Genomic DNA, 24,531 nt, shown 5'->3' with positions numbered 1-24,531 from the left:
TAGGCAATGATGAACCCATGCTCCTGGGGGAAAATAAAGTGCTAGGTTCCCTCGAGCCTACAGATCAGAACATGACCTTGTTTCAGTTGTGACCCCTTTTTTATACAGACTGCTCACTCACTGGTCTTGAACCCAGGTCTGAACAAGTCTGTGTCACATGCGTGTTTCCTCTGGAAGGCTCAGCATCGTTTCTGTGCTTGGGAACAATGCTGTGTGTGGCTGTTTAGGGGGAAAATTACCAACAGAAAGCAAGAAGATGTGAGCCATGGTCTCATGCCCTCACTGGACTGACTCCTCTGCTCTCTCATTACCCCAGGCTTCAAAATAAGCCCAGACATGAAGGGAATGGATAGACTGGGGGGGGGGCAGAGATGGCACAGACTCTTCAAATGGTGACCCTCAGAAAGGATGAGACCAAGATCCCTTTAAGAGAATATGGCAGTGCTTTAAGAACAAGGACACTCTTGGGGGTGCAGATGTTTTTGTATGACATCTGTTCTTGTAAAGTAAATAGTTTCCCTGTTTCAAAGCTCTCTGACCAAAACAGACCTGAGTGTCAGTTCCTTCTCTCCAAACTGCCTGACCATGGATGGCTATTAGAACACCACTCATCATCGGCTACAGAACAAGGTGGCCACACCCACTTCACAAAGGTATGCATGGCACTCATGAGGAGATACCAGTTGGATTTCTAGGAATGACGCTTAAGCTGCTCCTCGAATCACCTTCCTATTTCGTTATTCTCCACTTTCTTCCGTGCCTCCCCTTTTCTCACTAACCACTTAAAACATTTTGTGGTCTCTTTCTCTTTTCAAGCGGACTTCTTTGTTTACGTCAAGCCTTGAAGCTGATTTGCATAGATGAAGAGGTCTCTATTTACCTGCCATGTTTTGCAGCTGGATTGTTCTCTGAAAGCCTGCACTCAAAAGGTTTAGTTCCCCATCCCTGACATTCCTGGGAGGTGGTGGGACCTCTGAGAGGCAGAGTCCAGTGAAAGGTCTTCAGGTCACTGAGGACATGCCCTCCCAGGGGACTGGAAAACCATGGCTCCTTTCTCTTTCTTTGTTGCTATGGGGTTAGCCAGAAGCTGGACAGTTTCTCTGTCACATGTTTCCAAAGCAACAGGATCACATGATCCTAGATGTAAACTTCCCAAACTGCATGTCAAAAATGACTCTTTTCCTTTATAAGTTGATTTGGCTCAGGTCTTCTTGACTGTGTCAGGAAGCTGACTGTCACAGAGAGGGTGACTACTCATGTCTCACCTTCTTGGCCAACAGTTCTGAATGGGCACAGAACATCTTCTCTCAGCCTGTACCTCAGAAGAACTCATTTCTACTCTTGTTCTTGAATCCAGAGTCATGGAGCCTTCCCCACAATGCTCTTCATAGAGAAATCCCAGTGGTGCCAGCACTGCTGTGCAGGGCCAGTGCCCCAGCTGGATACAGGAGGAAACTCAGCAACAGCTACTCTGCTTTACTTAAAAATGTCCCTGCTTTGCTTATTGTGAATGTTGCAGTAATTTTGATTTTAAAATAATGTCCTTAAAAATTATTTTATTTTGCATGTATGTGTGTGTGCCTCAGTGTAGGTGTGTGCACCATGTGCATGCAGTACCTAAGGAGGCCAGAAGAGGGCACCAAATACCCCTGGCTGTAACATGGAGGCTAGCAGTAGAGGAAAGAGAAGCAAGCAATGAAGAGATGTATTTTGTAATGTTTTAAAATTGCACTAATTGTGTGTGTTCATGTCATTGTGTATGTGTGGAGGACAGAGGACAACTTTCAGGAGTCAGTTCTCTCCTTCCACCACGTGGGTCCTGATGATGGAACTCAAGTGGTCAGGGTTGGTGGCTAGTGCCTTTACTGCTCACCCATCTTGCTGTCCTCCGAATGCACATTGGATGTCAATTAAAAATATTTCTTGCTTAGCATGAGATGTGGTCTTGTCCTCCAAAACAAGGAGTGGGGATGTAGTTCAGTGTTAGAGCAGTTGGATAGCATGCATGAGGCTCAGTGCTAGACCTCCAGTATCCCCCCCACAGTGGAAACAGAATGGGGCTGAGAGTGTAGCTTGTAGCTCAGTAGCAGACTGTGTCTGGTAAGTGTAAGGAGATAGTGCAGATTCCTGATCCCTACCTCAGTAACGACAGTGGATATTCTTAACTGCTGTCTTCATTGCTATGCCCCCAAAGTGCTGCAGGTATCCATTACCTGTTTTTGGAACAGGTAAATTCATGGGTGACTGACTGAACGAAGAGATTGGCCCAAATACAGAGGTCCTCCCCACCATACACAAGCCTTCATGTAGGGGTCAGCAGTAGCTACAAATGGTAACATGAGGTCTCATTTTAGAGTGTGATTCCTGGACATGCTGGTGGAACCCACAGGGGAGCCCCAGATTAGCCACAGAGTTAGGACCTCAGTTTTAGAGTCTCATCACTTCAAGTCGCAAGTCCCAGAGGAGAGGGTGGGGGCAGTTCCTGCATTAGTTCTCTGACTTGCTGTCCACTCTGTCCTTACTGTCCGCAGGCTGATGCTATGACCAGCCTCTGGTGAGACCCTGAGATGAGCCCAGTGCTGGCTGTTGGTGCTGACTGTCAAGTGTTCTTTTCCTGAAGGGCGTGGTCTCCCTTCTATGCTCTACCACCAGTGATCCACACCTATTTAGAATGTCCATTACAGAGTATTAAAAGCTAAGCATAACTAGGCATGGTTAGGCATATCTGTAAATCCAGCACTTGGGAGAAAAAGGCAAGAGGTCAGGAGTTCAAGGTCATCCTCAGCTACATAGAAGTGTGAGGCCAGCCTGGGCTACATGAAATATAACCTTTAAAAAAAAATCCCCAAGTCAAACAACCTTCAAAGCTAAGCAAATTGGATGGCTTAGAAAATAAATATTAGGCAAGAAGCAATATTAACATTTGTCAATATTTTTTCAGATTGGTTCTGAGAATTAATTTCTGAGGCTGCCAAGAAGGCAAATGATAATTATATTCAAATATAGCCAATTTGAAACCCTATTTTCAACAATGAGCGTCTGCCCTGGGGCAAATGCATAACAACACGTGTACACAGATGTTACAAAGCTGATTCATAAAATAACCTTCTGACTGCTTACCCAGTGCTTTCAGATGACCAGACCCAGCGCCTGTCACCCAAGGAAGCCATGGACATCTTGTCTCTGGGTCATGCCAAAACCCAGGGTTCTATTCTTAGTAACCAGAGAATTAGACTTTTAAAGATCCACTTGTGTAATTTATTAGACTTTCTATCCCATGGACATTTTCATAACGGAAAAATCTGACCACTCAAAATGAGGGCTGGCTCCACTAATACATTTACATAAATAATTAAGAATTCCACAGCAATGTGGCGATAAAATGTATCACCGCCATAAACCTCCAACTGAAGAACATCACTTTAATTAAAAATTACAAAGGACTCCCATAAACAACTCATTTATATTTCAAGCGCTGTGTTGGTTGACTGCAGAAAGAAATATCTGGACTCATTAAAAAAACAACAACAAAACTACCTCACCCCAAATCTTATTATTGAGGTCAGTAACCACATGTAATTAGAATGAAGTGTTAATAGGTCGTAGTAGATGGAGGGACTTATCCTAATTTCCCTGGGTAGACAGGGTATAAGCTGGCCTTTAATGTTTGATTAAAATTTAGAAGGAGGGGTGGTACCTCAAATTAAACTCTTAAATCTGAGTTTGAAACCTGGTTAGGGCATTTGTGGCTATTCTCTCACTGAACATTTATTGCTTATGAATCTTGGGTACCTGTGTGTCTTAGAATCCTGGGGGTGACATGATTTTATTTTCAAGCCAATTGGAATTTTTTTCCCTTTTCTTTTTTGCTTTCTGCTTCCAAAGGCCTTAGCAATTACAGAATAAAAGTCTTACAGTTAGCCAATGACATTTTTCTGCCCAACTTACCACCTTTTATATTTTGGTGTGTGTGTGTGTCTGTGTGTGTGTGTGTGTGTGTGTGTGTGTGTGTGTGTGTGTGTGTGTGTGGTTTTCTTTAGAAAGGCTCCAAATAGTAGATTTAACAGGGCACTGAAGAGAAGGCTTGGTGAGTCCAGAAAGACCAGAGAAAGATGAAATTGGCCATTTAAACAAATCTTTTGGTGCTGTATTTTCATTATTCTGTTGCACTCTCTACCATTTTGAATGCATGAGTGCCATCCGGCTGAAAAGGCCCAATTTCAGGGGGCAAGAGGAGGAGATAACACAATAAAAAGACAGAACCTCCTCCAAAAAGAAAAAAAAAAAGAAAAAGAAAAGAAAGAAAAGAAAAAGAAAACCCAGGACAGAGCTTTCATTGTCAAAGGACAAGCATCTAATCTGGGTAGGATTCAGAGTCCAAGCTCAAAGAACAGACTCAATTTGGATCGAGGTGTCGGAAGGAGGGCTGGCAGGGGGAAAGGGCTCTCTAGACAACCTCCAAGAGCCTTTATGTCCTGCTATCTTGCCCCTCCTGGGGCTGGTCGCCCTGCCTGGCACCAGATAAAAACATGGCCACTGGAAACACTTCCACAGCTTTTGGGTACCAGCCAGTGTGTGAAGATGAAAAGAGATTGTGGCCAAGAACACTGGTAGGATATGCTGAAGAGGAGGAGGCCGGAGGATTATGAGTTTGAAGCCAGCCTAGGCTACATTTTTTGGGGGTCAGCAAGACAGGTCAGCGGTGATGGCATTTGCTGCTAAACTCTTCTAACTTTGCTCTCCAGAACCCACATAGCTGAAGGAGAGAATCAATACAGGCAAATTGTCCTCTGGCCTCCACATGTGCCCTGTTGTATACCTGCACCCTAGCGTGCACACAAGCAATGAAATAACATAAAAAATTAGAACAAGCTAATCGTGTCTGTTCATGCATTTAAATACTGGCACTCAGACACCCCAACCTAGCCACCATCATCTACCTGTGGTGGTTCTCAACCTTCTTAGTGCTGTGACCCTTCAATATAGTTCCTTATGTTGTGGTGACCCCCAATCGTAAAAATTATTTTCATTGCTATTGCATAGCTGTAATTTTGCTACTGTTATGAATTGTAATGTAAATATTTTTGGAGATAGAAGTTTGCCAAGGGGGCCACGACCCACAGGTTGAGAACTGATGGATAGGGTAGCTTCTTTCCTACACCTGTTAATTGGGCTCTTGGCATATGCCAGGCCCAGAACCAGGTCTGGCCTGTGTTCAGACTTTTGAGGTCCTCAGAAGTTTTTCATCCTGTGGAGTCTTCACCCCAACTCATAAAAAGTACACCTCATCATATCCATATTGCAAGTGGATTTTTTTTCCTACGAAAATTTTAAAATGATTTAGGAATTTGTTTTTCTTTTGCAATTATTTGGCAAGGCAAATATTTCACGGCCAATCGCCTGCCATCTCCCTGGTATCTGCTCAGGTATTGCAAGGTGAGATGCCTACCTGCTTTGCAAACTTCAAAGCATTTCTGACAATATCATTTGGTTCACAGGAGCTACCCTGAGACACTTAATTCAGATGTTTGATTTTGACATTTCTCTCTCCCTCTCTTCCTCCTTCTCCCAGAATTGTCACACATCACCAACATTCTTTTTCTTATGACCACACACTTCTGGGACGTTCAAGCGTGTACCACCCCTCATGAGAGAATATGCGGCAGATCGTGCTGAGCCAGGCTTGCAGCAGCTTCTAAAATTATACCACTGACTTGATGGGTAAATGGGTTACAACTCCAGTCCTGCTCATGTAGCCCAGGCTTGCCTTGAACTTGCTATGTAGCTGACGAAGACCATGAATGCCTGATCTTCCTGCGTCTATCTCTCAAGTGCTGAGATTGCAGCACACCCAGTTTATGGCATCCTGGGAGCGAAACCCAGGGCGTTGTGAATCCTGGGCAAGAGATCTACATACTGAGTGTGTCCCCAGCCTTCCTTGAATTTTCTATTATTTTTGTTAAGAAAAATATAGTATCTAATGTCACTGGAGTCTGTGTTTTGGACAAACATCTCCCAAAGGCTTGTGTGCCAAGAGATTGGTCCCTGGATGATGGGAACTTGATGGGTGGGACCTAAGGGGAGGAGGTTAGGTCGGTGGAGGTATGCCCTTGAAGGGGGTCTTGACACTTCAGGCCCACCTTCTTCTCTGCTTCCTGGTCTCCATGAAATGAACAGATTGTTGTGTTCCAGCCCCCCGCCCATGAGGTAAACCTCCCCGCACCCCCAGTGAACAAGGATGTACTACGGATGATGGACTGTGGTGACAGACTGCAGATGGAACCTTTGCAATTATGGGCCTAACTACATCTTCCCTCTTTCTGGTTTTGTGATTTTTGTGGTGGTGGGATTTGAACTCAGTATCTCATGTATGTGAGTCTCTTTCTTATTTTTAAGTGAATTGATTATCTCTGGTATTTTGTTACTGTTATAGAAAACTGACTAAGACATGGGATGTTTTCATTTAAAATCTATTGTGTAGATTCTTGTTAAATTGAAAGGTTTAATCCATGTGGTGGAAACCATCAGTCCCTTGTCAGTGTTCATTCTCCCTTAACAAAACCTCAGTTGTACAGGCTGCACACTAGTGAACAGCTTTGGGAACAACTTTGGGAAGCGGGGCTTGAAAAGTAGCTGACGTCAAGGAAATCCCCTTCACAAACAGGAAGTGGGGGAATAAATAGCTCCATGACTTGAGTTCAGATGCCAGAATCTATGCAAATGCTAGGTGAGATGCCATGCCGCCACCCATCTGTAATCCTGCCTGGGGGACACGGAGACAGGGCATCTCCAGAGACTGGTCATATGAGGGTGTCCTGGGCTTGATTGAGAGAAACTGCTTCAATGAATAAGGTGGAGGATCAGTCTAGTATGATTCCTGATGTTAACCTTGGTCCTTCACATGCATATGGACAGAGAGATGCACGCGTGTGCGCGTGCGCGTACACACACACACACACACACACACACACACACACACACACACACACTGGAAAAAAACCAGAAAAACACTCCCAGGAAGTATCCCTTATCATTTCTTTTTCCCTATCCTGCTGTCTGAAATAGAGATGTGAAGGCTGGGGCACTGGCAGCCACAACAGTTCAGGAGGAAGAGAGTGCCAATGTAGTAGTATCAGAAGTGGAAGGATCGATCCTAGGCTCTTGGCCATATTTTGGGGCTGCCACACCTGCCTCAACCTTGTCTTATGTGAGGAAAAGACTCTCTCTTCTGAGCCCCTTAGATTAGAATCCTCCTGTCATATTCCAAATGTATTTTCTGACGACACAGCAGGTACTAGCAACGGGGTAATGGGGTATTATTCAGCAGTGGAAAACGACGGCTATTTCCACACATGGATGGCTCTTCGGCATATCTGAAGGCGTGAGTGGCAGGATACAGAAGAATGGGTGACATCGGTCATTTGGGGCTACTAATAAGAGAAGTCTTTACCTGTGCCTCTCCCCAAACCTCAAGGATCTGCAATAAGGTTGTTAAAGAGGATTACCTTGGATGGGATGATTACCGATATTTTCTCCCATTTCAAAAGTTTCCTCCGTGAGCTGTCTCAATACAGCTACCAGACAGAAGGAATTCACTGTCACTCAGATGCCGCTGCCTGTTTTAACTTGGAGCAGAGCACACCAAGTGATGGGCTTGTCAATGGGCTTCAATAATGAACGCCTTCTAGAGCGTTTACAACCTGCTGCCTGGACACCCCGTGGCTTCAGGGCTCCAGGCAGAGATCAAGTACTTGGGCTTCTGGACATCCCTTTGTAAGATAAAAGTCAATGCTAAGTCCAGATGTGTGTTCCATCACGCAGGACAGCATGGACAAGAGGACCAGATCAGGGGTTGGTTAGAAGTTCCCAGATGTGGGCGTGGGGCAGGAGGAGCCCCCTCCTGGAGGAGGCTGGCATGATCATCACTGGACCCACGTGATGCCCTCAGGATGCTGGCTGAGGAGGGCATGGCTACTTGCTGCTGGCTTGGGGGTTGTGCATGTTTGGAGTTGAGATGGATGGAGGCACTCACTAGCTTTCAGCCCAGCCCAGGGGATCTTGGAATAGATGGAGACAGAGATGAGGAAAGGAAATGGGGCAACAGAACGGGGGATGAAGAGGAGGAGCAGGAGGAGCCACGACAACATTTTTGGAAGATGCCTCACTCCCATCTTGCACAAGTGGAAGGAAGAGGAGGAGGGAGAGGCAAGGAGGGCATGGTGGGAAGAGGAGAAGGGAGAGGGGCTGGGGGGAAAGCCCAGCTGGAGAAGTGTTAGCATCTAAGCGTGGGGGCACAAGTTTGATCCCCAAAACACATAGAGTAAGATCCAACCATAGCGGGGCGTGCTTGCAATCCCAGGACTGAGAGTCTGAGACAGGTGGACCCCTGGGGCTTCTTGGTCAGCCAGGCTAGCCTATTTGGTGAGCTCTGGGCCAGCAAGAGCCTTTCAAGGTGGGCAGCTCCTGAGGTTGACCTCTGGTCTCTCCCTTCCCCCCATGAACACACACAATCAGTCATGGAGGGTGGGGAGCGGATAAAGAATAGAAATATGGAGAGGAGGGGAGGACCAGACAGGCAGAGAAGTTTGGAGACAGATGCCAGGAGAGACAGAGGGAGAGGGAAAAGGGCAGAGCAGGACCGAGATAGGAGAGTAAGGTCCAGAGAGATGGACAGAGCAAAGGACACAGAAGGAGAATGGGATGGATGAAGGAGCACAGGGACATGTTAGCACAGTCACTCACAGTCCTGTGCAGGACCGCTGGGCCCTGTAAGGCACATCTGTGAGTGGAGGCTGCTAGGGGCATAGGGCTGGGTCAGCATCCTTTTTTTTTTTTGTACCTTAGTCAGCTAAGTTCAGAGATCTTGAGACAAAATAATAGCTCCCAGAGTGACACTCCCCCTCCCTTAAAGTCCTGTTCCCTACAGAATTATTTGAGTCACAGCAGTAATGAGACCAGAGACCACTTGCAAAGTCATTGTTAGCCTGAGAACTCTGAGCAGCCCAATGAAGAGCAGTGGGAAAGGTTCTCCCATCCTGGCCCCTCCACTCAGCCTTGTTCACCCCTGTACACAGAGCCTCCCTGGAAAGCATTTTCTAATGTGCTGGATCAAACACCCCATCACTAAGGAGCCTTTTCTTCCCCAAGGCAGCAGGTCCACTTGCCAGGGATGTTTCATGAGCTCAGAGCCAGCACCAGGAGAGGAAGGGAATGGAGGGGAAGGCAGGGCCAGGAGGGGGAAGGAGGAAAAAAGGGATGGACAGGGAGGGGAGGGGAGGAGGGGATGATGGGAAAGGAGGGAAGATCCAGCCAGTTAAGCTGGGAAAGGGATACTTGGCAGGCAATTCTGATTCTCACTGGGAAAAGAGACCAGCCTAGCATCCCTCATCTAACTCAGCATCCCTCATCCAACCCAGCATCCCTCAGCCAGCCTGGCACTCCTCAGACAGTCCAGCATCACCCAGCCAGTTCAGCATCCCTCAGCCAACCCAGCATCCCTCAGCCAGCCTGGCATCTCTCAGCCATCCTGGCATCTCTCAGCCAGTTCAGCATCTCTTAGCCAGCCCAGCATCCCTCAGATAGGCCTGTGAGCAGATGTTGACCCTCTTAGGTGACCAGCCACAGAAAATTAGGACAGCTGTGTTGTCGGAGGGTTTCTGTTGTTTTCAACCACAGGCCCATCTGTGCCTCCTGAAACTCAGCACTCTTGAGAACGGCCCCAGACCTCTCTAAGTGGCACCAGTTCAAGCCTTCACATGGGATGCTAGGGTCCACTGTGGGATTGCACACTAAAGCCAGACCATCCACACTTGTTCTTCCCCTTGCTCCTCAGGGTCACATGTACCAAATGGCTCCACGAGCCCCTCCTGGGACTGGCTGCAATGCTTCTGGGGAGGATGTGGCTCTTTCTACAGGCAGATAGAGGACGGGTCCAGGGCTGACCTCATTGCTTTGGAGACATACAAACCTGGCTGAGGATGGAGCCAGCCAGGGAGAATAGCACTGGGGTGTGTGTGTGTGAGAAAAGGGACTCTCACCTCAGCACTCCAATACCATCCCACTGGGCACCAGGCCCCCACATTTCAATCAGCTGGGCTAATCTGTGCATTGTTTGGCACAGGGGAATCTGAGCTGGGTCCAGGCCACTGGTGACTTATGTCACAGAGTAGTGATCAGTCCTGCTGTGTTATGCATCCCTGTTTTCCTAGTCTCTGCTATAGAAATCTTTAGCAGCCCCTCCCCCCATACACAGTGGGTGCTCCTAAAATTGTACTGGGGCACAATGGGGAACCATGGCCTCTTGTTCCACAGTTCAAATTGTGCTTTCTAGGTTCTGGTGCTGGCTCTGGTGTCCTTCAATGTCCTAGCCATCACCAACCAGCTTCCTCTTTGCAGCTCATCTTACCCTTTATTCCCTGTGCAAGGAGGGGTGTTTCCATTCACCTCTCTCAGTGCGTAAGCACCATGTTCTATCCACCAGCCACGGTCTCCTGGCTACCTTCCTGGTCCACCATGACAGGTGGTCATATCTCAGCTGCCCCTCCAGCTAGGTGTCCTTTGCCAGAGGCTCATCTTCTGCTCAAGCACAGTGTGATGGCAGTGTGAACTGGAGTGATATGGGGAGGGGAGGGATGGTGGCTGGAGATGCTGCTTTCCCTCTGAAGCCTTGACATGCCAGGATGCCAGCTCTTGCCACTTGGAACCTTAGGGACGCCCTGTAGCCTGGGCAGCCCCTAACTGCTTCACCTCCTGCTCCTCCATCCTGTAATCATCCACAGGCTCATCTCGCAAATTAACCCTTTGCTTACTTCAGCCCAGAGCTGGGTTCAATTAGAGAACCCAGAGGGACACTCCCTCCCACTGTCTGCCCTTGTTGTGGGCTCTGTGGTGGCTTTCCCCCCAGGAACTCCCACTGGTCATGCTCCATCCCATTAACCCTTTGGTCCCCAGCAGCGCCGGAGCTGAGACAGCAAGGCAGAGCCCAGGCTTAGCAATGCTCATTCCAACTGCAGATCATTTTATCCCCCTCTCCTCCCCCGCCCCCCCCCCCCGTAGGAATCTCCTGCCTCCGCCTCCTGTTGTAGAAACACAAAATGATGGTTAGGTGCCCTAAAGACAGCCTTGTCTGCCCAGTTGCCTTTAGCTGAGTTACAGGTTTCACAACTAAGTCCTTAAGGAATGCTCTCTTTGATGGCTAAATTGCCTTTTCCTTTGCTGGATCCTCAGCAGGGAGTAGGGTGGGGGCGGAGGGGGGAGGAAGAGAAGACAGGGAAAGAAAGGTGATTTCCCATTCTCACTGTCAGAGGCGTTGCTAGTATTTTGCACCATCCTCTAGTTCATCTGGCAATTCAGAAAGTCTAGAAGTGAAAAGAAACCCCCGCTTTGAGGGGTGGGAAGCAACCTCTGCTTCTCCCCTGCCAGCTGGCTCTATGGGAGACAAGGTCAGGGGCTTGTCGCAAATTTTTTCAAATTAAGAAAAAAAAAAAAAAAAGACTCATTTATTACAAGTGTGTCTAAGTCTTGATCATGTGTGCCCTTCACAAGCAGGGGATGGTGTTTTGGAAGGAAAGATTGGACTCTTTCTTTGCAGAGACAAATGGTATTCGGGCCTGTGCAGTGACTTGCTCATGGTGTGACAATGTTCCAGCGGGGGCATCTTCTAGCTGCTGGCGCTTGATGCCAGCCATTTGATGAAACCTCATTATGAAAAGACTGTCTCTGAATCATGGAGCAGAGCTTAAGGAGTAAGCAGAACCAGGAAGATTGGAGTCGCCTCTGACCCTGAGGACTACTAGCTTTCATAGTACCAGAAGGGAAGTTGATCCAGAGGGGAAGCAACCAATAGTCCTGTCCGGCTGTCTTGCCTATGAACCACAGCGATGACCAGCGTGGCAAACGAGTCCTAAGGGCGCAATAGTGGCGCTTCTATCTTGGCAGTAACCAACAGCTATCTGATTGAACTTAAGGCCCATTCAACAAGAAGGAAATCATTTCTGGTAGAAACCCAGCCAACTCCTTGGGATAGTGATCTTAGAGGACTTATTACTGCAACTTTATTAGACCAACATGACTCCTAACTGTGTTCTGAAATCTATCCTTACACCCACAGATGGGCCCCCTATTGGTTATCCAATATCAAGTGGTCAGCCCTGAAGTCATATACCTACAATCAACTTCAAATGGGCTGATCAAGTTGTGTTTATATACTTGTGCACATAGAGGTGTAACAGTAACAATTCAGCTAGACCGGCTAGCCAGCAAGCTGCAGGGATCCTCCTGTCTCTGCCTCCCCAGTGCTGGGATTGCAGCTGCGCTCTGCCGCACCTTCTCTGTGGGTGCCAGGAACACAGACTTGGCTCTCCAGGCTTGGGTGACAAGCCTTTCACTGACTGAACTGACTCCCCATGCCGGAATTCACAATACCTCCACCTGCAAATGGAACCAACCAATGCCTTTTTCATAGAGCATCAAGTTCTGAGATGCAGGAGTCCACACAGAGCAGTTCTTCTTTATGACCCTCCAGATTGGGCTGGGTCATTGGGGAACATAGCTCCGAAGCCAGTCCCTTCCTCAGATGCAATCAGGGATAACGATATTGTCCTCTCACTGAGAGTCCTTTGGCCCCATCAGGTTCAAGCTTTTTTTTTTCCCTCCCATACATCCAGATGGACGGTAAATTTAACTTAGCAGCGTTTTGCAACAGGCAACCAACCACCAGCTCAGCCAACTTTGGCAACTGAAGAGGAAGGTGGCTTCCTGTTTGCCTCCACCTGTGGGTTCCAAGCGGCTCACCTACCTGATGGTTTGATGTTGCAGGGAGTCGGGGTCTGTGGCGTTCACTGTCAGCAGCACACTGCCCACAGAGATATTCTCCCATTTGGTCACCATCATGGGGTCCGGGTAGAAGACTGGACCCTCGTTGACATCCAGGACTGTGATGTGGACAGTCGCCGTGGAGCTAGGGCCATAGGAGACGTCTGGTACCAGTGGGTCCTCATTTTCCACTTTGATCAGCAGGGTGTGGAAGGCAGAGATCTCATAGTCCAGGGGCTGGGGAGCAGACAGAAGGGCATCAGAAAGGCACATACCTCGAAGGAAGGGTGTTTGCTTTGCACACGGTCCCTCTGGCAATGCATGAGCAGCTGTGAACACTTGGGGACAGTTCTGGGCTTTGTGGTTTAAGTCTGGTGCCGTTTCAGGGCTCCTCTTTAGGGAAAAGAATGTGGGGTCTGGGAATGTTCCATGAACTTGGCTGTCTATAATACGGCCAGAGTCTTTTGGTTTCAGGGACTGTCGTAACAGAGAGTGACATAAGAATAAGAGTTAGGTCCAAGACACATGGGGTAAAGGTGCTGGGCCTCCACTATGGAGGAGTGTTTCCATCATCACCCAGATGTGAGAGCTTTACAGCTCTTTACTGGACAGAAGGCCACACCCAGGTCAGTCCCACACAAAGATGTTGTCCTGTCCCAGTGTCAGTGGGCAGTCCTGGTGAAGATCCCTCCAGGGGATTTTGCAAAGAGGCCGATGGTCCATGTGCCCCTGGCTATGCCAGAGAGCACAAAGGAAGTCCCATTGCAAAAAGAGTTAAGGCAGTGCTCCTGCCCATCACATGCCACATTCTTTCCAAACCACAGAAAACACTGAGCACTGAGAGTAACATGTCTGGGAGGGGCTCCTGCCACTGAGATGCACAGGGAGACAATGAGGCAGGACAGGGCTGAACCCCCAACACAGCGGTTCCCTGCACAGGCAAGTAGCAGACTCCTCAGAGACAGGCACAGTGAGTACCCTTTTCAGGAGGATGATGCAGACAGGAGCCTGAGGCAGGAATTTGGGTCTATGTGACTTCCTGCCCTGCATTCTCAGGGGAGAGGAGTCAGAAGGCAGATGAAGATCCTGTAAAATGTAACCTGTATGAGGACATAAACCCCTTTCTCCTCTAAGTGGCTTCCGGTTATGCTGTTTATTTTCCTCCAGTCTGGGCAAACACATGTTGAGAGCAGCAGCCTTGCATGGTCGGTGCCAGGCTCTCCCAACAGTTCTTCTGTCTCTGTTATTAGGGAGGAAGCGACCTAGAGGGAAGGGCAGGAACCCAGACTCTGTGTCCTCTAGAAACAGAAGTGTCTATGACCTGTCGCGATCAGTGGCTCTGATACTGATGTGAGGAAGTTACTCACAGGATTAGGTGCTGGTTCATTTTTATTGTCTGTTTTACACAACACAGAATCTCCAGGGAAGAGGGAGCCTCTGCTGAATGATTGTCTGGATCAGATGGTGGCCATGTCTGCAGGGCACTGTCTTAATTGCTAACTCATGCAGGAGGGCCCAGCCCACTATGGGCAGTACTATCCCTAGGTGGGTGTGTAAGGATAGAAGATATCTATCTATCTATCTATCTATCTATCTATCTATCTATCTATCTATCTATCTATCTATCTATCTATCTACCTACCTACCTACCTACCTACCTAACAGTGTTCCTCCATGAGTTCTGCTTCAGTTCTGGCTTGAGCTTCTGTCCTGATCACTGTCACTGATGGACTGTGACCTGGAAGCTGACAGAAGTCCTTTCTTCCCCCAAGCTACTTTGGGCTGGTATTTCACCACAGTAACCAAAGGAAAACTGGTGGAGACTCAGTGGTAGGCAGGATAAAGCTCCCACAGTTCTCGATTCTAAGAGTCTCAGGTCAAAAGACTGTAGATGTGATTAAATGAGAGGCCCTGAGATAAGGGATTATCCTGGATCACCCAGTGGACCTGATGGGATCACAAGGCAGAAGGTGTGGTAGATGGGGTGATGGCCATCAAGGAGCAGCGACAGAGAGGTTTTAGATGCTTTGAAGATATTGGAAGAGGCCGTGAGGCTAGGGCCACAGGTGGCCTCTAGAAGCAGGGAGCAACAGGAGATGGAATCTCCCTTCAAGCCCCCAGGGTTTGCCAGTCCTGATCAGACCTTCAGTTTCACTCAGTGAGGTCCTTGTTGGACTTCTAATAGTCAATTCACACTTATGTTTGGCCACCAAATTTATGCTCACTTGCTGTCACGGCAATACCGAACTGATGCAGACTGGAAGTAGCTGTTACTGTCACAAACACTGTATATATTTACTCACAAAGTTCTCATGGTACTATGGGCTGGGCATGTCCCCCCACTTCATATACTGAAGTCACAGGCTCCCATGTGAGGGCATTGGCAAGGGGATCATTAGGAAGTCACTTGGTTATGACATAGAGCCATGTGAACGGGAGAGCTGGCTTTCCGTTTCTATTACATGGGGACAGACTAAGGAGGGGCCATTTACGCAGACACAGATTCTCACTGGACCTTGAATTTCTGGGCCCTGTGATCACAGACTTCAGCCTGTAGAACCTTAAGTTACAAATGTGCATTGTTATTCAGTGGCTGTGGTGGTCGGTCAGTGTGAACTGTCAACTTGGCAGAATCTAGAATCACTCAAGAGGTGGGACTCCAGGCACACCCTGTGGGGGATCATCTAGCTTATGTTATTTGATATGGGAAGACTTCTTAATTGTGGGTGGGACCATTCCCTAGGCAGGGGATCCAGACTGTACAAAGAAGAGAAGCGGGGCTGAACACCATGTCTGCATTTATGCCTTGCTCTCGGCTTCTTTACTGCAGATGCAGGATGGTTAGCTGTCCTGAGCCTTTGCTGCTGTGACACCCCCACCAGTGATGGACTATGACTTTCAACTCCAAGTCAAAGTTAAACCCTCTTTTCCTTAAGTGGCTTTGGTCAGAGTATTTTTTGTAACAGCCGAAGAAAGAAACTAAGACAGCTACCCAGAAACATGACCCCTGTCTCAGCAAGCAGAATGGACTCTGACAGCCATCCTGAACTATACGCAGCATGAACAGTGGCTTTGTATGGATGAGTAAACTGAGGCACAGAAAATGTGGGCAGGTACTTGGTTAAGGACACACAGGGACTTGAGATCAAGGTTCCTGCTCTGCCCTTTGTTATCCTCCTGGCCTGCCTCAGATGCAAATGGTGTCATTCACCAGGGAAGAAAGTGAGAGGCACTGAAGTCTCTAAGCCCACAGTGTTCCTCTCTGGGCTTCTGGGGGAGAGTAGAATTAATTTATCTGTGACTTTCTCAACTCTGTGACTCTCTACACCTTTCACAGGGCCCTAGGCACTCATGGGAGAACAGAGGCGCCACTGGAGGCACCCTTACCTTGACCACAGAGAGCATGCCCTCGTTGGTCTGCGGGTTGGTGTGGATCTCGAAGCTCTGCCCGGGATTTCCATTGATGATGGTGTACGCGGCCCTCCAGGCCCCTGTCGTGGGGTCATCTTTGTCTTCTACTGTCAAATTGACAATGACCCCCACCGCTCCTTCCTCCACTGTGGCTTGGAACTGCAAACAAAGCAGGTGGCAATAGTCAGTGTTTTGAAACGTTTCTAGCAGACACCAATAACAGAGCTCTTCCTGTGTGAACTACATGAAGTATACTACACATATCGTCTCATTTAATAATACACAATGGAGGGATTATGGCCAGGAAGATGCTGCATTCTACAAATCAGCTTTCCCTGGACCTGGTGAGGCCATGGGACAAACTTAGCTCTTGAAGAGCCTGGGGAAAGGATGCTGCCAGCTGGGGAAGAGGCTTGAGAGCATCTGTACCCCCTTTCTTGCTCTTTCTCCCTCTGCCTACTTGAATGCACATAGCTAGGAGCCCCAGGGGAGTGTGGAGTCAAAGGATAAAGAAGTTTGGGTGTCTAGTCTCCCACGGAGGGACATCTGGGAGCCAGGAACACTTTTTCTGAGTTATTGTTGGACAAGAAGTGAACTCTGGTAGAGTGTGAGTCATTGTATGTGTTTTTTGCATGAACAACTATTGTGTGTGTGTGTGTACACGTGTGCACGTCTGTGGGTGCATGTTTGTATGGGTAAATGTGAGAACAACTTCAGGTGCCATCCTCAGTGCCTTCTCTCACTGGTTTGGCACTCACCAATTAGGCTAGACTGGCTGATCAGGGAGCCCGAAGGATCCTCCTGTCTCAGCTTCCCTCTTGCTAGGATTATAAGTGCATGCCTGGCTTTTAAATGAAGCTTAGAAGGATCTAATTCGGGACCTCATGCTCGGGCCACAGTACCTTGCTGAGTGAGCGATCGCTCCAGCCTTTGAGGGTGTTGCTCTTTCAGCTGTGCCCACCTCGAACTCAAGATGACCAGATAGGCAGAGGGTGGGACTTAAGTGGAGAGGCTGGGGCTGGACACACGAGGTTTGCCTCCCACCTTGCCCTGCCACACCCTGCCCGACTACTCCCTAACAAGGAGAATCAATCCCACCCCACCGAGCTCATCCCTCATAGCCCACAAGACTAAAAAACTATTTCCTAAGAAACGCAGATGTTTGCAGCTGGGAGCCATGGTTTTAATTGTACCACATCTCAAATACTTGTTGCATGTAGGTGTGGTGGGAATCAATCAATCCATGAAAAATGAGCTTTCCCACCGACAGAGAATCTCATGAACTATCATGAGCACATTTCCTTTGAGTGGGAAGTGTGAAGCATTGTTCTGGCATCTACCTCTGACACACTCAGGTGAACAGTAATCTGTTTGCAAATATTTCATAAACAAGTAGACCAAGGAACTGACAAGATGAGGAAATATCTAGGAATTTCAATTAGTAGCAGTGAGAATCCAGACACGGTAAGCTGATGTCAAAAAGGCCTTGTGTTCAAAGAGGAGTAATTTGAGAAATGAGGTTTTGCAAACAGCCACTGATTCATTGACTTTTAAATCATTAATCATGAGCCTCCATATTGAGGCTTGGTTTCGGGGATGGGGCAGGGATGAAAACTAATTTGTCTATGGCATCTCAGCAAACCTGGGCAAGTCATAAGAGTCTGAGGATGCACACCAGGATGGAGCTCAGCTGTGGGGAGGGGGACTGTGGGGGATGCTGTCCCGTAGAAATGGCCCCAGAAGTAACTACTTTGACCCCATTCCTACCATTCCTGTTTAAGGAAAGTTTACCAGCCCCATCTTTTGTCTCTCCATTCTGAAAAGCAGACAAGCAAATAAAACTAAAAGTAAAGCAAATCAGCAATCAAAGAAACCAAACCAAACCAGGTCCACAGCTCTGAGTCCTACCTGAGTATTAAAGTTTCCTATGAGGTTTACTAATTCCTGGGTCCTATGCCACTTCAGTTGGTTAGGACAAGGCCAGAGATTCAAGATGAAGCCCAGATAATTCTAATGCACTGACCAGGCTGAGAGACATGACAAGTCAAGTGTCAATGTAACTGTCGGCCCCGGTGGGTGGAGGAGGCAGCCTGACTTGGTAGAGAGGGGCCGTCAGAGCATCTGGGCTCAGTGGGTTAGAGTGCTGTGATGGACGATTTCCACCTGCCAGTTGTTCAGGATGGGCCTTGGTGAGACACAAGCTCCCTAATCCCTTCAGACTGCAGATGAAGATGAAGGTAGAGAAGAAAGTAAAGGAAGGATCCTGCCCCAAGTCCTACAGTGGATCATGGGCCAGACCTTCACTTCTTGGTTTTAGTAAGCTCTGCTTCCCATCAATCTGCTGCTGACCCCACCCAGAAGCTGCAGAAGTTAATCCCTGGCACACCCAGAGCCAGGACACTGGAGCCTTGTTCTTCCTCACTGCAATAGTCCTTGTTCTTGTGATACCTGCTGTTTAGGAAACTGGACAGATAATTGTGGCCTGGGATGTCCTCTATGTTCCAAGTTAGATGGAGATGGTGTTATGTCTCACACATAAGCCAGAGGATGATGTCCAGGCAAAGCAGCTGATTGTCACATGTCACTGTACAGATTATGACTTGAGGTGGCTGGAGGCTTTGGCTCCAGCTCCTCACATGGGGCTCAGGGCATGGAAGGGACTCAGAAGCCACTCTTCAAATAAAGGAATGGTTTTAAATACAGGAAGTGGGAGCAGCAGTGAGGGCTGAGAGAGAATGCAGAAAGATAGCCTTTCTGAAGTGAGACAGCCATTGTTGGACCACCAGGACCACATCCAGTCTAATAACCCTCTTAGTATGTATTGTAATATTAGGATGGCATGTAGTCATCCTAGCAGTTCCTGAACCTCTAGAGAACCCTGACAAACAAACCCCAGGCATTTTTTTTTGGTCTGAGTTTTAAGCTTTGGTCTTCACTGGACTCTCCATAATTTTTATGGGCTTTAAAAATTACATTTTACGGTATGAGGAAATTAATTAAAAATTTCCTTGATCCTGGAGGCCCCTCCCTATTTCAGGGTCTAACACTAAAATCTGGTGGTAACTGGTGGAGGAATCAGTCTGATGCTCAGAACATAACACAGTGCCTAGCATGTGGTTGGGTTTGAAGATCTGATGGACAGACCCTTGAGGTCGTTAATTGATAAGGTCAATATATAGGTCACAGGTATGTGAGTCAAGACTGTGCAACTGTTCTCATAACTTGAGATCTTCATGCCTGTTGTACCTACTGAAGGGGCTGCCATAGGACACCATGTTTGTGTGTGGGCTAAGAATCCACAAAGAATGGGAATGTAAAGGTATCCTAGAAACTCTCATGAATGTGTATTATGGATGAAACTCATGTGTTCTTAGAGACAGCCATATTTAACCATCATCTGCCCATCCATCCATCCATCCATCCATCCATCCATCCATCCATCCATCCATCCATCTTCCATCTCCTATCCATCCTTTGTCCAACCACTCAACCTCCATCCATTCACCATCTATATATTCAGTAATTCAACTGTCCATTCCTTCAACTACTCATCAACCCCATATGACCATTTGTCTGACTTTCATTCATCCTTCATTCAACCATTCACTCTCCACCATTATCCATCCAGCCACCTAGAGGTTAGGAAGCAAAGCAGGTAGAGTCTATTTTATCATGGATTTATAGACCAGAAAGATAATCAGATAGAAGAGAAATATATAACTATAAAAAGATGCTAATTGTTCAAAGAGAAGCCACATAGTTCTAGGAGAGTCTGCAGCACCTGATGGTGGGGGCAGGCACCCCTCAGTTTGAGGAAGCTCATCAGGGAAGAATCCCCTGAAAGTGAAGGAAGAGGGGCCCTTAATGAGGTACAGGGAGTGCAAGCACTCATTCCTGGCACCTGGAAGAGAAGCGACAAAGGCCAGGCCACCAGAGAAGCTGCAGAGGCCAGAGCATTTCAGAAGGAAGAAGGTGTGGGTGGAATGCAGGAGCTCCAGTGAGAATCACTTCACAATGGACTTGGCAGAGCACTGTGGGTAGTTCGATGATGTGGGGTGTTGGGAGCTAGGAAAAGGCACTTAGATTTGCCCGGAAGCAAATCGAGAAACTGGGTTATGTTCAAACACTCCTGAGAGAATTCAGAAAAAAATAAAAATCTTTAAATATAAAAAAAACATTTCAACACAGTTATTATACTCTTTGTTAAGACTATTATCTGATTCTTGCATAACTGTGAAGCCAGTTTCTTCAAGCATCCATTTAGAAACTCATTACTGCTTAATTAAATACTCATTCTATTAATTCTATTCAATGTTTTAACCCCATTATGTAATTCAAGAATGGAAAATTAAATAGATTAAAATGAAATAGTACCATTTTACATTTCTATAGCCATGTTCACTTTGTGATTTAAAAACAATAGATAAGCATTAATTTACCAAAGCAGAGCTGGAGGAGTTATGGATTGTAACATTACTTCTTTTAATTGGGAAAAAATAGATAAAGTTATTTTTCTGTTAAACAGTGTGGCAAATCAGATACCAGATGTAAAACACAGTTTTGCATAACCAGTGTGGGCTGATAGCTGAGGATGATGTGTTGAAGCTTGTAAGTTCATTCACTTCTGAATGAACTATGCCATTCTCTTTTTTTAGAAAGTGGGTGTGTTTTGTAATGACCACCAGGATGGGGTTGATTGGCCACAGAGGTCTTCATCAGAAAGATGAGGGGTTTGAGTTATCTTAATTTTAATTAATTAATTTTCATGTGTGGGTGCATGTGTACATGCGTGTGGAGGCCTATGTTGGATGTTGTGGTAGGTTAAATGAAAATGGCCCCATAAACCCATTATGAGTAGCACTATTAGGAGATGTGGCCTTGTTAGAGGAAGTATGTCACTGGGGAAAGGCTTCGAGGTTTCTGATGCTCAAGTCAGGCCCAGTGTCTCTCTCTCTTCCTGCTGCCTGTCAATCCAAATGTAGAACGCTCAGCTACCTCCCCAGCTCAGTGTCTGCCTGCATGATTCCATGCTTCCCACCATGATGATAATGGACTAAACCTCTGAACTGTGAGCCAGCGCCAGTTAAATGCTTTTTTTTATAAGAGTTGCTGTGGTCATGGTGTCTCTTCACAGCAATAGAAACCCTAACTAGGGCAAGTGTCACTCAGTGACTGTCACTCAGTCACTCTCCACTGTGGTTTTTTTTTGATACAGGGTCTCTCACTGAACCTACAGCTCCTTACTTCTCCCCAGGATCCTTCCCAGGGACTTGAATTTAGTGAGTGCAGACAGAATGATGGCCTTCCTCCATAGAACAGCTGGGCTACATGTTAGTCTGGAGAGTGTAACATGCTCTGGGAACTCAGGTTGGCTCCCACCTGGAAAGCTGCAGGTTAGCAGGAAGGAAGAACAGAGGATGTCCAGGGTCTTGCCTGTTGGAGCTGCCGACCTTGCAACTGTACAGAGAACTGACATTGAACTTGGAAAGCTGCCATTCACTCATTTGGGCCTTGGCTTTACAAAATTAAAAGATAAAATATCAGAAAGCATTCTAATCCTTATTTATTTCTGAGGATAAAGAGGCAAGGTAAAGTCTGTGAGGAATCTATCTAGCAAACATGTTCATGAGTTTGTGTTTACCTAAAGGATATAGCTTCCAGGAGGAACCTAATCTCTAGCTCAGAGTTGACTGGGTAGAGGCTGCGATGGATATAAATAAGACAATATGCACAGAACGAGCTTGGCATGTCACACAGCATATATAGTAACGGGTGTGATGGTTAGCTTGAAATGTCAATGTACCAATGTTGCCATGACCTGGAGTTGCCTGGAGGAAAGTTTCAGTTGAGGAATTATCTAGGTTAGATTGGCCTGTGGCCACGTCTATAGGGTATTTTCTTGATTACTAGTTGATGTGGGGAAACCCACCCTGAATGTGGGTGGCATCATCTCATCAGGTGAGCAATGGACGTTATGAGAATGAAGGAAGCCGGCTGAGCACAGACAGACAGACAGAGAGCACGGGTACATTCACCACTCTCTGTGCTTGGCTGTGGACATGGTGCTTTAAGTTCCTGCCTCGACTTCCCCCACAACAGTGGACTGTAACCTGGAGTAATAGGTCAAATAAATGCCTTCCCTCCCCTAAGTGGCTTTTGTCATTGAGTCTGTCACGGGAAGAGACACTAGGACGGGGGATTCGAATTTGTTAGCATTGAGGACAAGGGCAGACTTGGCCACGTGACATATGAAATTCTTCACAGTAAATTAAACAGGTGGTTCAACCTTCATGTTACTTCATTCTTCCCACGGTCTCCTTTATAATGAGGTCACGTGCATGTGCATTTCCTTTCTCTGTGCACACGTGAACAAAGCTTTGTTCTTTTCAGCGATGTTTATCCAACACTTGCAGACTTGCTAACCCTTGCTGTATCCTAACAACAGACCCTTCAGTGCCGGCCAATGGTGCTGACCCACAGTGTTAGCTACCTGGATTCCTTCTGCCTATAATTAGCAACCAACTCAGGATGGTAGGGTGCGAGGATTCATCTTAACAAGTATCCACAGAATGTCCGTTGCATGCTGAGGAATTTGCCAGCAACACTGCAATAAATGAAAGGGACAATGTCCCCAGGCACCACGCTGCTTCACGTATTTTACACATCCAGCTATTTGCTGTCTATAAGCTCTGAAACTCTTTCCTCTGCTTTCGTAACTGTGGATGATTTTATTTTAGACGTGTTTTTGGTTACAGCTGATGATCATTTCAGCAAACACTGGGTCATTTATGAGTTACATGTGGAAAATAATGAATCTTGACCCCCAACTCACATTATAGACAGAAGACAAAAAGCAGAACTTTTCTGTGCAACTTAACATAGCCATCATATTACATGAAAATAGAAAAGATAGTTATATGTACAAAGTATATATTACATATAAACATTTATATAAAAATTTAAAAGTATATAGTACAGATTTCTAAATAAAGGCCATTTTATTTAGAACACACCTGTAGAAACCTTCCCTCAGAAATGATTGACAATGCATCTGAAAATATTGTGGAAGGGTTGGAGAGACAGTTTAGTCGGCAAAGTGACTGACCTACAAGTGTGAAAATCTGAGTCAGATCGTCAGCATGCGTGTAAAAAGCTAGGTGGCATGTGTCTGTAACCCCAGCACTGGTGTGTATATGGGACACAAGAGGGTTCCTGGGCTTCAGTGAGAGACTATCTCAAAAACAAGGCAAGTACCCATGTGTATGTGTGTGCATGCGCGTGCGTGCGCGCGCGCGCGCACACACACACACACACACACACACACACACACACACACACATACACGAATTGAAACCTAGCGAAATACAAGTCTTTGAGCAGCTGAACATGGTATGGCCATTTCCCTCCATTTGGATGCTGACTTATTATTGGAGAAATCCATTATGCACAGGGAAGTCAATGAATGCAAACACTGAGAGGAAAACTGAGATGGGCTTTTGTGGTACTCCAAGATATCTTAGGAAATGTTCTGCTCCTGGCTGGTCTCCAAGCCTTGCTCCCATTCCTGTGAGCTGTTTCTGTGGCTGTTGATGTGGTCTCCCCTTCACACCAGCCTCCTCCTCCTGTGGGCTCCTCTGCTCTCAACAATGTGGCCACAATGGGCACAGCTTGGCAGGTGTTTGCAGGTCTCACTGGGTAAGGTACACCTGATGGTGACTTGAGTCCCACAGATGTTTTCTTCCTTTATCCTTTGGATCTCATTGAGGGCCAGTTATACTACCTAAAAACCAGACCAAATAAGGAGCCCCAAGTGCCTGCCTTCTGGTGTCAGTGACTACTCTAACTCATGCCTAGTAGATCATCCACATGACTGCCCCTCCCCGCTGCATGCACATCTCTAAAAGATGAACTTTTCCTAAGGAAATACAATAAAAGTCCTTTCCTGGTCCACTGGACACTAACTTCTACTGGTAATTATACTGTTTTTCTCCTGTACCAGTGCTTCTATGCAAGATTTAAAATGCATGTGTGCCCAGGTGTGTATGTGTGTGTGTATGCGTGCATGTGCGTGTGTGCCCACACATTCTTTCGAGTGTGCCTTCTTGTGCCACAGAGGGTGTGTGGATGGTGGAGGACAGCCTTCTGTAGTTCATTCTCTCCTTCTACCATGTGAGACCAGAGGGAGGAACTTGGGTCATCAGGTTGGGTAGCAGGCACCTTTACCCACTGAGCCATCTTGCTGCCCCTGTAACCTGTTTTTATATACATGTATATTTAGAAATATGTTAACGTTTTTTGGGCACAAAG

General features: G+C 47.0%; 1 protein-coding gene across 1 annotated transcript in view; it reads right to left on the bottom strand.

Annotated features, from left to right (window-relative positions):
• The window catches only part of Cdh13 (cadherin 13), a 1,005,873-nt gene that overhangs the window by 68,941 nt on the left and 912,401 nt on the right, over positions 1-24,531 (bottom strand). Inside the window, exons 9-10 of the mRNA XM_028875721.2 lie at positions 16,201-16,383; positions 12,797-13,050 (exon numbers count right to left, since the gene is read on the bottom strand). Coding sequence (XP_028731554.1) covers positions 12,797-13,050; positions 16,201-16,383 — 437 coding nt within the window. The remainder of the gene's footprint in view (positions 1-12,796; positions 13,051-16,200; positions 16,384-24,531) is intronic.

Source organism: Peromyscus leucopus, chromosome 5 (assembly GCF_004664715.2).
Source record: "Peromyscus leucopus breed LL Stock chromosome 5, UCI_PerLeu_2.1, whole genome shotgun sequence".
NCBI classification, from domain to species: Eukaryota; Metazoa; Chordata; class Mammalia; order Rodentia; family Cricetidae; genus Peromyscus; species Peromyscus leucopus.
The sequence above is the reverse complement of the archived record's forward strand: the minus strand, read 5'-3'. Positions and strand labels throughout refer to the sequence as shown.